Source organism: Eriocheir sinensis, chromosome 3 (genome assembly GCF_024679095.1).
Source record: "Eriocheir sinensis breed Jianghai 21 chromosome 3, ASM2467909v1, whole genome shotgun sequence".
Taxonomy (NCBI): domain Eukaryota; kingdom Metazoa; phylum Arthropoda; class Malacostraca; order Decapoda; family Varunidae; genus Eriocheir; species Eriocheir sinensis.
The window spans coordinates 21,340,898-21,355,046 of NC_066511.1; the positions used below are offsets into that span (position 1 = coordinate 21,340,898).

Here is a 14,149-nt window from a genome sequence, read left to right on the forward strand (position 1 = left end):
ATTTTACAGAATACTTATCTGTCTTCGTTATTCACTAGACATAAAAACGATTATAGCTTTCAAGATGTAAATAAAGAACAAAATGTAAGTGTTGCCATATAGACACGCTAGGGTATTTCATGTACAAATATTGGTTTTCAGGAGTCTTACATTCAACGAAGTTTTAGACATTTTAGAGAAAGAAGATGAACTTTGTCATGTATATATGGACCCCCCTGATGTTTGTGAGCTGACTGATGAAGATTCTGCAAGTAAGGATGAGGAACAACCACAAAGGCTTTGTGGGAATCATCTTTTGGCTGCAGTAGAAATTCGCCGTCATAGAGTAGCAGATGTCAACGATGAGGGCGAACCTGACAGTGATGAACCTCCCACACAACCTGGTGGTCCTCCAAGTAAGAAGTCAAAAAGAACACATCAAGAACCTCTAAAATGGAAAGTAGGGGAGAAGATAATGGACAGATTGCTTTTGTTTCCAGAGCCTGGCTACAGCAAGTACAGAAATAATTCTCCTAGAAAACTCCGAGTTATTTTTTGATGAACAACTATTTGAAGTCAAAGTTCAGCAGTTGAAATTTTACTGTGCTTATAAAAACTGGCCTGACACCAATGTCACAGAGGAAGAAATCAGAGTATTTTTTTTGTATACTGATTGAGTCTGTTACCATGATTATGAATAAATGTTTCAAATGTCTGGATATTATCATTCTGGTCTTCTAGCCATGATCCTCGCAACGAGGCTGTCTGTAATGCAATGCGCAGAGATAAATTTGACCGCATTATGAGGTTCAAGGTGTGATGTTGGATTGTGTGTGAAGTGTTTCAGACCTTACCACACGAAGTAAGGAAATAAATTTCGTTGTAAGGATTGAGTATAATGGCAACTTTGACAAAGGAAATATATTTTCATCAGCTTTTTTCCTACTTCTACTTGTCATTATTCATGCGCAGAGATTAGGGATAAATTCTTTTGTAAACATGTAAATGAATATAAAAAAAATGTCCTCATATTCTCCTAACGTTGCCATATGGCAACACTGAATAACCCAGGAACTATTGTGACTCAAACAAAATAATTCTCAGAATCATTTTACATTACCATATTCAAGTTACACACAAAATATAAACTGATTTGAAGAAAAAAAATCAAAAATTAATCACGGAGAATACGGGTTATTAATGTGGGAAGCAGTGGTCTAGTCCACATAGTTGTTGCATTGGTAGAGGAGCCACATATTTTTATAGAGGTGGGGGTAATAATGAAGTTCTCATATATCACTGGAAAAAGCAAACATCTAATATTATGTGGCCAGGAGCTACCCCTCACTTTTCCAATTATATAAATAATACTGCAGAGGCAAACACACAATGGCTTCTGTCTTCTACATCTCCAATTCTGCTGAAGCACTGCTTTCCTTTCTATATCACATTAATATTTTCATGAAAACTGCTATACTGAACATACTAATAGCCTGTCTCCACTCCTCCCACAGCCTTGCTACACAAAGCTTTCAACTCTAGCTCAACCCTATGCTACCCAATTTCCTAATGCAATAACAATTAACCACTATCTTCATTTAAGTATCCAAAGTCCAATCACTTCCTATATGTTTTCTTCCCCAACAAAATCTGACACTCTGCTGTGCTCTTTGCTGTAACTCTGCATGACTTAGCCAAATCAGAGCCATCTTACCCTTGCCTTACTCATCTCTCCATTTACTTTTAACTTTCCTCCTACACACTGCATCAAATTCATTCCCCCTGCGCAGCATCCTTTCATTTCCTGCTAACAACACTCTATTGTCTGCAAGTAGGCCTGCCACTATGACCTATGCAATACCTTTCACTTTCAGCCTTACACCTATGTCCCCCACTCTTTCATTTATCTTACTTAGCCATCCATGTAAATATCAAATACCCATAACGACATCACACACCTACACTAAAACTCTCACCCTCCTCCTCCTTCACTTGTATAAAGGTCATCACATCCTTGTAAAAAGACCTGATCCTTTCAAGTAAATATCCTCCCACTTCATGTACATTCTCAGATCTGTTTCATGATCCCTTCCTAACAACTCAACCCTCTCATAAGCCTTTTCTAGGCCCTTGAAAGCAGGATACAGCTTTGTACCATTGTCAGTACTTTTCAACAATAATTTTCAGTATAAAAATATAGTCAAACACCCTCCTTTTGCTAATCACCTACATCCTAATCAGTTATTTTCTTCACCCTTTCATTTAAAACCTTTCCATACACCTTTCCCAACTCACTGAGTAAATATATTTCCATATAACCAACACAATCATCCCTACTACTTTCTTATACAGTAAACCCTCAATATAAAAGACCCACTTATAACGGATTTCAGTTATAACAGACAAGGTTAGAGGGTCAGAAATCCACGGTGACCAACCAAGAATAGTTTTTGAACCAACCGCGACCGGTAACTAACTACAATAGCGTCTGCTAGCCACCTCACCGCCCTCCCTTTATCTGCTGTCCCATCCTTCTGTTACTGTAGTCTTTTTCAGCCCACTTGATCAAATATTTTCCTCCTTGTGGTTCCCATTCAAATGAAGAAAGTATTTACACCAGAAGAAAGTGTTACATATCAATCTAGGATGTAAATGTAATGGAAAATAGCCAAGGTTAAGTTTGGTTAATTTAAATTTATTCGGCACGCGGTGTGCTTCTGTTTGGGAAGCTAAACTTTTTCACATCTCTCCTACATGTGGTCCTCTCTGTCCAAATGCTCCACTCCGCTCGCGAACCTGTACACCGCTGTCAGGTCTCCTCTTTTTCTTCTACTCTCTAAGGTTGTGAGCCCCATGTTATTGAGTCTCTCCTCATAAGTCCGATCTCTAAGTTCTGGTAACATCTTAGTTGCCACTCTCTGCACTCTTTCCAGCTTCCTTATTTTTTTTTTTGTGAGGAGACCAGACCACTGCTGCATACTCTAACCTTGGCCTTATCATTGTAACTATTATTTTCTTCATCATCTCATCCAAGAACACAAATGCCATCCTTATGTTCCTCAGCAAATTCAGAGTTTGTCCCATTATCCTGTTGATGTGTTTGTCCGGTGACATGTTCTCTGAGAGTCATTCCCAAATCTTTTTCCTCCACTCCTCTGCATATTATCTCACTTCCCATCTTATAATCATATCCACATCTTCTACCGCTCCAACCAAACTCCATTTTTTTACATTTCCCAAGGTTGAACTCCATCTGCCATATACCACTCCACTCCCATATTCTATCCAAGTCCCTCTGCAATGCCTCACAGTCCTTCACATTATTCACTCGTCTCAATAGCTTTGCATGATCTGCAAACAAACTCGCATAGCTGGACACTCCGTCCACCATATCATTTATATAAACAGCAAACATTATTGGTGTCAACACTGAACCTTGCAGGACTCCACTCATCACAGGGCACCAGTTGGAAACCCTGTCCCTGATTATTGTCCTCATTTCTCTGTTAGTTAAGAAGTCCTCCAGCCACTTAATCAGTCCATCACCCACTCCACCCCTATTTTTAATTTTCCAAATTAGTCTTCTGTGCGGTACTTTGTCGAATGCCTTTTTCAAATCCAGGTACACTCCTTCCGCCCAGCCTTCTCTCTCTTGTATTAAATCTGTCACCCTTGAGTAATAACACAACAAGTTGGTGACACAAGAATCCAAACTGGCAATCCAAGATAATTTTCTTACTTTCTAAGAAATCCAACCACCTGTTTTTAACCAGCCTCTCACATATCTTCGCAACCACACTAGAGAGTGATACCGGTCTGTAATTTAATGGGTCCTCTGTCTTGCCTCCCTTAAAAATTGGTACTATGTTTGCTCTCTTCCAATCTTGTGGTACCTTTCCTTCACTCATGTGTGTATGTGTGTGTGTGTGTGTGTGTGTATTTACCTAGTTGTAAAATACAGGAAAAGAGCCGTACTAGGCTCGTGCTGTCCCGTCTCCATAACGCTTATTATCCAGTTTGGCTTTAAATTCATGAATCGTTTTTGCACACACAGTCTCCTTGTCAAGTCTGTTCCATGTTGTTATGCTTCTGTATGGAAAACTGTGTGTGTGTGTAAGTGTGTGTGTTTCCACAAGATTTTTGCTATACACTGCATTTTGAGCTATGAAACCCATATAAGCCCCACAATTACTAAATGAACACAGATGATAATTTTCAACTAGCTGGTAATTGCAAAGGAAAATGATAATAAATGAAATGTATGGCAATCACTACCAAACCATTCACTCTACTGCACTCTGTGCAATATTATTACTGATACAGAGGGTGAATCTAGTTTTCATACATATGAAAAATACATTCTATATTCAATTGTCTCTTTAATACAAATTCACTCTATATGGGTAACCATTGTATTAATAACATGAAGGATGCCGTTCCCAGGGCATGAGGTTATTTATTCTTACTAAGGAGCATATGTGATTAGAGTAAATTTTACAAACCCTTCCCTTCCAATTACTTAATTTCTTTGAAGAGAGGAGTATCAAGACATTTCTTGAATCTTGATTTGTCCTTCTCTATTGGTACCTTGCTTTGTCTACTTTTAGTTGGGGAAATGTGTTGAGCATTATTTTTTCCCTTGGCCTGCCTCATGCCATAAAAAAATATAGAAATAAACCATTTTCCATATATATGAAGACTAGATTCAACCTGTATATTACTCTCATAAAATTACTGTTATGCCATTATAAATATAGAAACAAAATAATAATTTAACATTTATATAGAGACTAGATTCACCCTGTATGCTGTCCTAATAAAATTAGTGTATGTGCTTGTAAGTGTGTGTGTATGTGTGCATGCGCACATGCATGTGTGTGTGGAGGCATGCATGTGTATTTACCTAGTTGTGAAATACAGGAAAAAAGCCATACTAGGCTCGTGCTGTCCCGTCTCCATAACGCTTATTATCCAGTTTGGCTTTAAATTCATGAATCGTTTTTGCACACACAGTCTCCTCATCAATTCCGTTCCATGTTGTTATGCTTCTGTATGGAAAATTGTATTTCTTGACGTCTGTCCTACAGTCGCTCTTCTTCAATTTCTTACTACAGTAATCCCTCATTTATCGCAGGGGTTAGGTTCCAGAACCCCCTGCGATAGGCAAAAATCCAAGAAGTAGCGACCATTTATTTATTTTATTATTTATATATTATATTTTATATATATTATTTATTTAAGGACGCATATCTCTGTGAATCTCGCCTAAGCCCATGTGAACACGGTCACCCAACCACTGGTTTCTCGAGATTCAAAGTCGGCTACGTCTCACGGGAAACTCATCGAAATTCTAGTCAGAAACTCAAGTCACCAACATGTTGGGTATTCGTGTGGTCGGTAAGTTGTGGTCACAAGAAGAAGAAGAGCGTATCAGCTGTTCGGTTCAGTAGCTCTCCACGTGTTTATTCCAGTACCGCAAAGAGTTCCACGAAACTAGATAAGCTTGGAGTAATCATGTTGAGCAAGTTTAGGACTTAAATCTTGTTCAAAAGTAGTCATTGCCTCATCCTGTCTGGGTCCTCACTGCCAAACTCTCGAGCATTGAACAGTAGCAAGCTGTAACACACTCTCCCTTTGTCTCCGAGCTAACCATTGACGAACCAAGAAATGATACGGTCGCTGAGCCAATCAGCACCCAGGATACAGAACACAGTGCTCTGGTTGGTCGCCTCCCATCCATCAGCCAATAGTGTGCCGTGTACAATCACAAGTGGGCAAACTAGCTCAAGCGGAAGCGGCCATAGCTGCATTTTCCATACGTGCGAGTCTTTACTCATCTGCTGTACGCTATGTATTTTATTTCGATTTAATATTCTTCTAATATGTTCTTATTAATTTTTTTTTTTTTATATCGTTTACAATTTTTTAGGGTAGAAAATGCTTCTCTTACTGCAAAATAAGTAAAATAATAAATATATTAAAATACCTTTATACCGCAAAATCCAGCGATATAGCGAAAAATCCGCGATACGAAACTAAATATTTACAATTTAAAAATCCACGATACAGCGAGACCGTGATAAGTGAACCGCGATATGGCGAAGGATTACTGTATTCCCTCTTGTCACACTCCTTTCACGTACCACTAAGTCTTCCCTGTCCAATTTTTCCAATCCCTCTTGTATCCTGTATAATGCTATCAGGTCTCCTCTCTCTTCTTCTCTCCAGTGTTGTTAGTCCCAATTTCTCCAGTCTTTCTTCATAAGTATGTTCTCTCAGAGTTTCTGGTAGTTTGGTCGCTGTTCTCTGTATTTTTTCCAACTTTCTAATTTCTTTCTTCAATCTAGGTGACCACACCAATGCAGCATATTCCAGTCTCGGACGTATCATCGATGTTATTAGTTTCTTCACCATATGTGTAGATGTGTGTGTGTGTAATTCACCCATAGCCTGATAACAAGCTGGGATCATCATTGCCAGCAAATTCCCTACCAATTAGGGCAAAGCCCATTAATCAATACCTGGATACTACTGGGACCTTAACACACCACACACCCCATCCCCCTTGCTCAAGGGGGATAGCAACCGTTCTTTTGTTAGTGGAAAAATCCTAGGCCAGAGCGGGCTCAAACCTCAGCCTGCCAAACCATGAAATCAGGCAGCACAGAGCTTTACCACTTAGCTACTAAAGCAGTGTGTGTGTGTGTGTGTGTGTGTGACCAAAAAATGTATGTACCCTATCTATAGATACCAGGTATCAGCATTGTATCAAATTAAGAAGCTTACAATGCCGGAATTCATGGTTATGCTATTTTTGACACAAGAAATTCTATGAAAGCTTCTGAACATTGACAAATACATGATGGACCAAGGATGAACAATTAATTGAAGCAATACTAAAAAAATCCTATGGGAATAAAATACACACATTTTTTGTTAAACTACTGCTACTGATGAAAACATAAGCAACATGCAGGTTAAAGCCAAAGAAGGATTCAAGCCACCACTCTACCACAGACTATGAGGCATGTCAAAGAGGCAGTGATTGAGCCAGGGACAAAAGATAATGTATTATGTAGACCAAAGTTGATATGAGAAATACTGAAAACTAAACAGAAAACAGGAAAAAGTATGATTTAGTATGTGAAATTGTGAACTAAAAATTGTATCTTTTACCAGATGGATGTTATCAATGCCAATATAAATTGCAATTAGTATCTCAGTTTGATCTTAGAATATGGATGATTTGGTGCTCATAATTAGATGAATATTGCTGGTATGAGTGTTTTTTCATATAAAATTTACACCACCTCTTTGATACATATTCTTTCATTATATGATTTTGGTATCTACTTCCTAAACCTGTTGTCCTGCTATCCATTATTTTTTCTTCCTACCTACTTTGAAGCTCTATGAAATTCGCATCTACTGGAGCAGATTTTCAAAATATTTATCTTTTGGATATATCTATCAAAAATACTTATAACTTTGTCAAACTGCAAAAAATGCTAATTATCTTCATTCACTGGTCAGAGGTACATATAATTAGTTGCTTTAGAAAGGTGCTGTATCAATAACTACACAAAGTTAATGTTCATCATAACAAAAAATTTTTTTTAAATATTTAAGTCGTTTTGGTAAAAAATCAAACAGCCAGGCTTGGGACCCTACTTGCTTCCAGAAGACTTGCAAGTGGTGATCTATTGAAAACAAAGCTGACACCAAAAACATCTCACTTATTTATGTTTTTATGAGCAGTTCCCATCAGCATCCTGCAATCCACATGTATTCTCTCTCGGTAGCATGCGTTCACTCAATTGTGGGTTCTTTAGAGTTGCCAAGGTATTGGACCATTGAGTTTAACATGTCTCCTTATGACTATCTACATGAGCCAGTAATGAGAGGAAATTTTAAACCAATCTTTAAACTTTAGGTAGTTTAAAACAGAAATGGTTTTGGTTCAAGGTATCAATTGATCCAATGACAATACATTATGAAATAATGATAGACTAAGGCATTACTGTTGTTAACCAGACACCAAATTCCAATAGATGCTCACTATTATTTGGCCCAGTCGGCTAAATATGCTTCCAACTGCTCTTTGTATTAGTCAGTATCTGACTGGGACTTTGAAAACAGCCTACCCTGTTTAGCGAAGGCAGGAAACAGGTTTAGGATGTTTGATATTATTCATTTTCAATCCTCTTCTACAGCAACTTAGGTCCATGACCAAGTAGCAATTCTGATTATGTCAATATAATATCCATTACCAGAGAAACAAATATATTACGTGGGTAAAAAATACTATCATAAAAATGTAAACAGTGAACAATAAAAGGTATGCCAGAATGCAAACCCATTTGTGACGATATAAAAACAGCTGTAAATAATTCCCAAATATCATTCATTTAGCGCAAGGGAAAGCTTGATATGCATTGCAATGATTAAAATAAGCTTTACTAAGAAATCAGTGATATTAACAGCAAATGCATGAGGTAAAAAAAAGCACATTAATACTTTATCTCGTGGTAACCATTAAAACAGGCAACTGCCTTTTCTCGCTACCCGAGAGCAACCAGCAAAACAGTTTTCTCTTTCTTGGCATAAACATTTCAGATTTTTGTGGATAACTTTTACCCTAAAAATCCCCCATTGTGATGATCAAGTGTGTATTTACCACCTTGGAGACTGGGATGCAGCAGAGACATCCACTCTTGTCTCAGCCATCTAGATGAATGGTTGAGGATGTTTGGTGCAGATGAAGAGACTGGAGTCCCTGGCTTAGCTCTCTCAGAAACAAACATGATCAGAGAAAATTATAGAAAGAAATTGAGTGACTGAAGCTCACACATGCCTCTACTCATACCAAAGACAGTAAGAGATGTCATCTACAAATTAATAACAAAAAATAAATTTTGATTATAATGATCAAACTAATGGATAAATATCAGGGGTTCAATGAGAGGAAACTATTTAGCACACTAGCATTGATAAAAAGTAGTTTTGGGAAACTAAAGAATATTTTTCCAATGGCAAGGTCTCACAACAAAAGCCCATTCAGCAGCTGTTTACAATATATATTGGTTGAAATCATCAGGTCACTGACATTTCTCGTGAATGTCACAAGCATTTAAGTTTTTAAATAATTGTTTATGAAGGTGCTGACACGAAGATGTATATAATGACTGTATAAGCACATATGTACGCAAGCACGCACGCAAGCAAACACACACTCACGCACACACACACACACACACACACTTTATAATAAAATAATCATGTATTGACAATAGTTAAGTCATTCAAGATACACCTGTTCCATTACGCTCACACAATGAAACCCTGATTAGGTAAACATTTTACATTTAAAATGCTAAGCAAACAAAAACAACTGGATAACTCAGTACCTTCTGTGTTTTCAGGGACTCATCAGACTCCCAGGTATTGTGGAGATGGGCCCATCCTTTCCACTTGACGAGGTACTGATCTTCAACTTGCTCCCGATCATTAGGATCAAAATCAGCATTGGGTTCTCCATTTTTTTCTATTTCATATATGTAAGTCTGCATTCCAACAGCTGGAATAAACATAAAATCATAGCTAAAAGTGCCAAGCACATACTAACCTATTCTGAGAGGAAGAAATTTAGGCACACTGAAAGGTATAGCAAACACTTAAATGTATAATTGAATCACATGAAAATATCCTCTCACTATAAGGAATGAGGCCCTAAGCAAGTGTAGAGGACACGTGCAAAATGCAGGTACAGAAGTGCCAAGGTAGTGGTGTGGTAATAATTGAAGGATAGAGGGAGAAAGACTTGAGTAAATTCTACAGAAGTTAAGTTTGGTAGGGGCAGGTCTATCTGAATGATATACTGCGGAATAACGTGTCTGTATTATAAATACCTTTAACAATGAGTTGCTTGAGAGTACAGAACAAAGAACTTGACAAAAGTCATGGACAAAAGTCATGTGAAAGGTAAATAAAAGAGTATGTTGAGATACTGTGGCCATAATAAAATAATGAAGAGAAAAGACATAAAAGAAAAGAAGTAACCAATCATGATGATGTATATTAACCTCCTTTTTTGCCAACTCTGTGATCCAGAATCTTTTCTATGGTGTGGGCATTCTCATCTTCAGCAGGTATTGTCTGGGACCAATCAACCTCAATCAAGTCCTCTTCATCTTCCTCATCTTCTCCACTTTCTTCTTCCTTGTAACTGACTTCTTTCGCAGCACGATTGGATCCTCGTCTGGAGAAGATGATATTAAATCTGATGATTAGCTCAAAGCAAACAATACCCATTATCCATATTAATATATATAAAATAAACAACATATGTTCTTCATGGAGTTACATCTTGAAGGGTTGCACAAGCTTGCATCTTAGTTGTCTAGGGATAGACTGGTGCAACAAAACTACAAAGGGCTATTGGTAGTAGCTTGAAGAAGTGCTCCCCCAACCACAGTAAGGTGAGGTACTGACTGCTTCCTTCCTAAACACTGTCTGTAAAACATGAACCTAAATTTAGGTTAAGTGACAACATTCATGTGTCCACATTTAATATGTGCATTCTGAGAAACAGATATGTGGAGCAAAACGTTTGGCATGATAGAGTAGCATATCCTATGCAGAGCCTCCCAAAGATGCCCCTAAAGTTGACAAACCCTATTAGTAGGGGTTGTGTACTGAACACCTCTGTGAATAAGGTGAAGCCATAAATGAACCAAACCTTCTTCCAAAACCACTATTTTTAATATTTGTCATTTCCATGATCTATACACCTCCATGGTCCAGTGGTTAGCATGCCTAGCTATGAATCCATGGGCCTGGGTTTGAATCCCAGGTCAGGAAGTCTGAATGCAGCTCACCCAGCCATTCATCCTCCATTTTGGGATGGTCAATAAATGGATATCTGGGGAAACCTGGAGAAGGTAAGCTGTGGTAACCCAAATGCCTTGTGTCCCAGGGTATTGGTTTCTCACCTCCCCCCACCGGCTCAAGGGCCCATGTGACAGAAATGAGCACTGCAGCCATGCACAGCTAGACCGTATGCCCACAACGTTACCTTTATCTTTTATTACTTACAGGCCCTATGTAAGGGTAGCGTGTATTTAAGGTTCAGGTATACAGAAACAGTACTTCTTTCTAACACTGATGAGAAAAATTGCAAGTTGTTGTAAAATAAATATTACCAATGTATGTACGACAGTATACAATGCAGTACAAACATGCTAACGACCCAGCCGTATTGGTTATTGTTTGTATTTTAACAACATGATGGAGATGCTTTATTTGGAAGCTTAGCAATGTTTTTGTGCTAGAAATGTGCTGTGTGTGTGTGTGTGTGTGTAATTCATCACCACCATGGCCTGATCACGAGTTGGACCCGCAATCGCCAGTAAATTCCCTCCCGGCAGGCAAGAGCAAGCTCATTATAGTCAATCTCTGGGTACTGCCAGGACCTTCACACACCCCATCCCCCTTGCTCAAAGGGGGACAGTAACCACTCCTTGTCATCAGAAAAATCCCAGCTAAGCAGGGCTCAAACCTCCACCTACCATGACATGAAGCCTGGCGGAGCAGAGCTTTTAACCACTGAGCTACAGAGTGGTGTGTGTGTGTGCATTTACTTAGTTGTACTATACAAGATTAGAGTTACTCACACATTATCCTGTATCCTCATCTACTTTTATCCAGCTTAGCTTTAAAGACAGGCAAATTCCTTGCCAGCAACACATCCTCATCCAATTATTCCCAAACATCAAGTTCTAGATATTCACCTATGTGAATGAGTGATTTTCACCACAAACCTTTATAAGATAAAAAATTCTAGCAACAAGTGATAATTCATTCAATTTAATCATTAAAAACTCAAATCTCAAAACCAACGCTTCATCCTCTACTATATTAGTAGCTTCATTTTTATCCACATTTGTACACTCACCAAATCTAGCCACATTCATTTAGATCATTTCCTGCTGTTTTTGACTCCAACTCATTGCTCAACATTCTTTTTGAATAATTTATGATGACCATACCAATTCAGAACAATGTTCTCAATTTGCTTTTCCCATGACTTTTATGTTCCACAATTCTGACAACTCATTCCTCACTGTAAAATCACTTTACTTTATGAGACACAAGTTCAAATCTAAAAATAGGAATGGAAAGCAAAAGATTAAATTTTAAGTTTTCCATTGAGACATTGTTCAGGATTCAATTTTTTACCCAAACCTAACCATAGGGTAGGGTGAAGAAAATATGAATTAATATATAACTTACCTCTTGCCATCATCCTCACTATCACTTGCTTCACTACTACTCTTGTGCTTCTTATGAGACTTCTTCTTCGAGGATGAGGAACCTGGTTTCTTGCTGAGAGGCTTTTTCCTTGGTTTTGGTGAGCCATAGTCAGAATTTTCACTGTCAGATTGATCAGAACTATGCCACTGACTAGAACTAGAAAGACAATGAAGGAAGTTAATTCACCAACAGTGAAAAAGCATATATATAATGTTTGAAAGATGTTCACCTTCAGGCCTACTTTCAAACTCTCTATAGGATTTTACCCCTGGATTTATCAATCATTCTCTGTAAGTTCACCTCAGACTCACTTAATGAGACCATGTCATTTGCAAATCTAAGGTTGCTAAGTTATCCACCTATGTGATCTAGTGGTCAGCATGCCTGGTTATGACTCTGCGGGCCCAGGTTCAAATCCCTGCCCGGGCAGTCAGTGTGCAGCTCACCCAGCTGTTCATACTACCTTTCGGGCTGATCGGTAAATGGGTACCTGAGGAAACCTGGGGAAGGTATACTGCGGCAATCCTGGATTTTACATTGGCCCCTGTCACGAGGTAATTGGTTCTTTACCTACCACAGGCTCAAAGAGCAAACGCTACAGAGATGAAGACCATAGTCAGGCACAGCAATAGTGCACATCTTTACCTTACCTTTATAATGATTCCCATGTTATCCCTCTCTATTTTCTTTAAATATTTCTAAGCAAGCCATGAATAATTTTGGAGATGTGTGTCACATTGCCTAACACCTCAATCAATTAGAATGTTCTCACTTTCCTTCTTGCCTACCGAGTGCCTGCATGACTGCTTAAGTTTTAATTGAGCCAAATGCTATAACATAATCAATGAATGCCATACGTGGTGGTTTATTGCATTTGGCAGTTCTTTACACAACTTAGTTGTGTAATGCAAATATAGTACACCTAATTTTAGAACTTAACTATTGTTCACTGGAAACTCACGTTGATCTTTTCCTATGTTTTTTTGCTGATCCCTTGAGTTCCACTTTGATACGCTCAGGCTCTTTTCTTTCTCTGGCAGACCTCCGAATTCCATAGATGTCAGGATTCTCTTCCCAGGCCTGAAATATGCAGATATTTCAGCATCAGATTAGATGATGATGCCACTACTGACAAATACAAGTGAAAATAAAAGGTAGGAAAACAAGTGCTTATATAGAGACAACCCCACTTTATGAACATTCATGCAACAAAAATTTTGAAGATTACATTTTACTACCCTTCACTCACCAAAAATAATAAACTGCACTTAAACTTTTTTTGTTTTTCTGTGGGCAGTTTAATGCATTGTCTGCAACATGTAGTTAAAGCGCAACAATACTCTGTGAAGCTCGACAAAACATACTCTTGCACAACACCATATTAGTATAACTGCCTTGTATCTCTGCATCTTGTTATGTACTTGTATTTTTTAACATGGTACTGACAAAATTTTGTACAATAGTTAGAAATGCTAACATGAAGCATCATATGTTTATAGTGAGAAAATGCACACAGGAGCAGACACTAATATAACCTGAATAATACCAAAACTAAGGTGAATCATGCCAAGAAATGAGTGTACTGGGCCCGGATTCACAAAGATACTTACTAACATAACTACACACTATTGATTTAGCAACAGATGTTAACTTCAGATTCACAAAGCAAAACTTACATTGTAGCTAGAGGCAGCGAGGCCACTGATTAGATGATGACGTCATCGGACTCGCAACGAATCACAAGCATGTTTTCAGAACCGTCAGCCAATCATAAGGCAGCTGCCTCCAGCTGCCGCTTCAAAACAACCCGTTCTCTTTTCCCATTTTCTTCCTTTTTCCATCATAATAAGACACAATG

General features: G+C 38.2%; 1 protein-coding gene across 2 annotated transcripts in view; it reads right to left on the bottom strand.

The window, feature by feature from the left end:
• LOC127006339 (chromodomain-helicase-DNA-binding protein 1-like) overlaps positions 1 to 14,149 on the bottom strand; it is a 60,843-nt gene that overhangs the window by 37,155 nt on the left and 9,539 nt on the right. For both annotated transcript variants that reach the window (XM_050876174.1, XM_050876171.1), the window contains exons 4-7: positions 13,253 to 13,371; positions 12,271 to 12,447; positions 10,062 to 10,237; positions 9,387 to 9,556 (exon numbers count right to left, since the gene is read on the bottom strand). In XM_050876174.1, the coding sequence (XP_050732131.1) occupies positions 9,387 to 9,556; positions 10,062 to 10,237; positions 12,271 to 12,447; positions 13,253 to 13,371 (642 nt within the window). The remainder of the gene's footprint in view (positions 1 to 9,386; positions 9,557 to 10,061; positions 10,238 to 12,270; positions 12,448 to 13,252; positions 13,372 to 14,149) is intronic.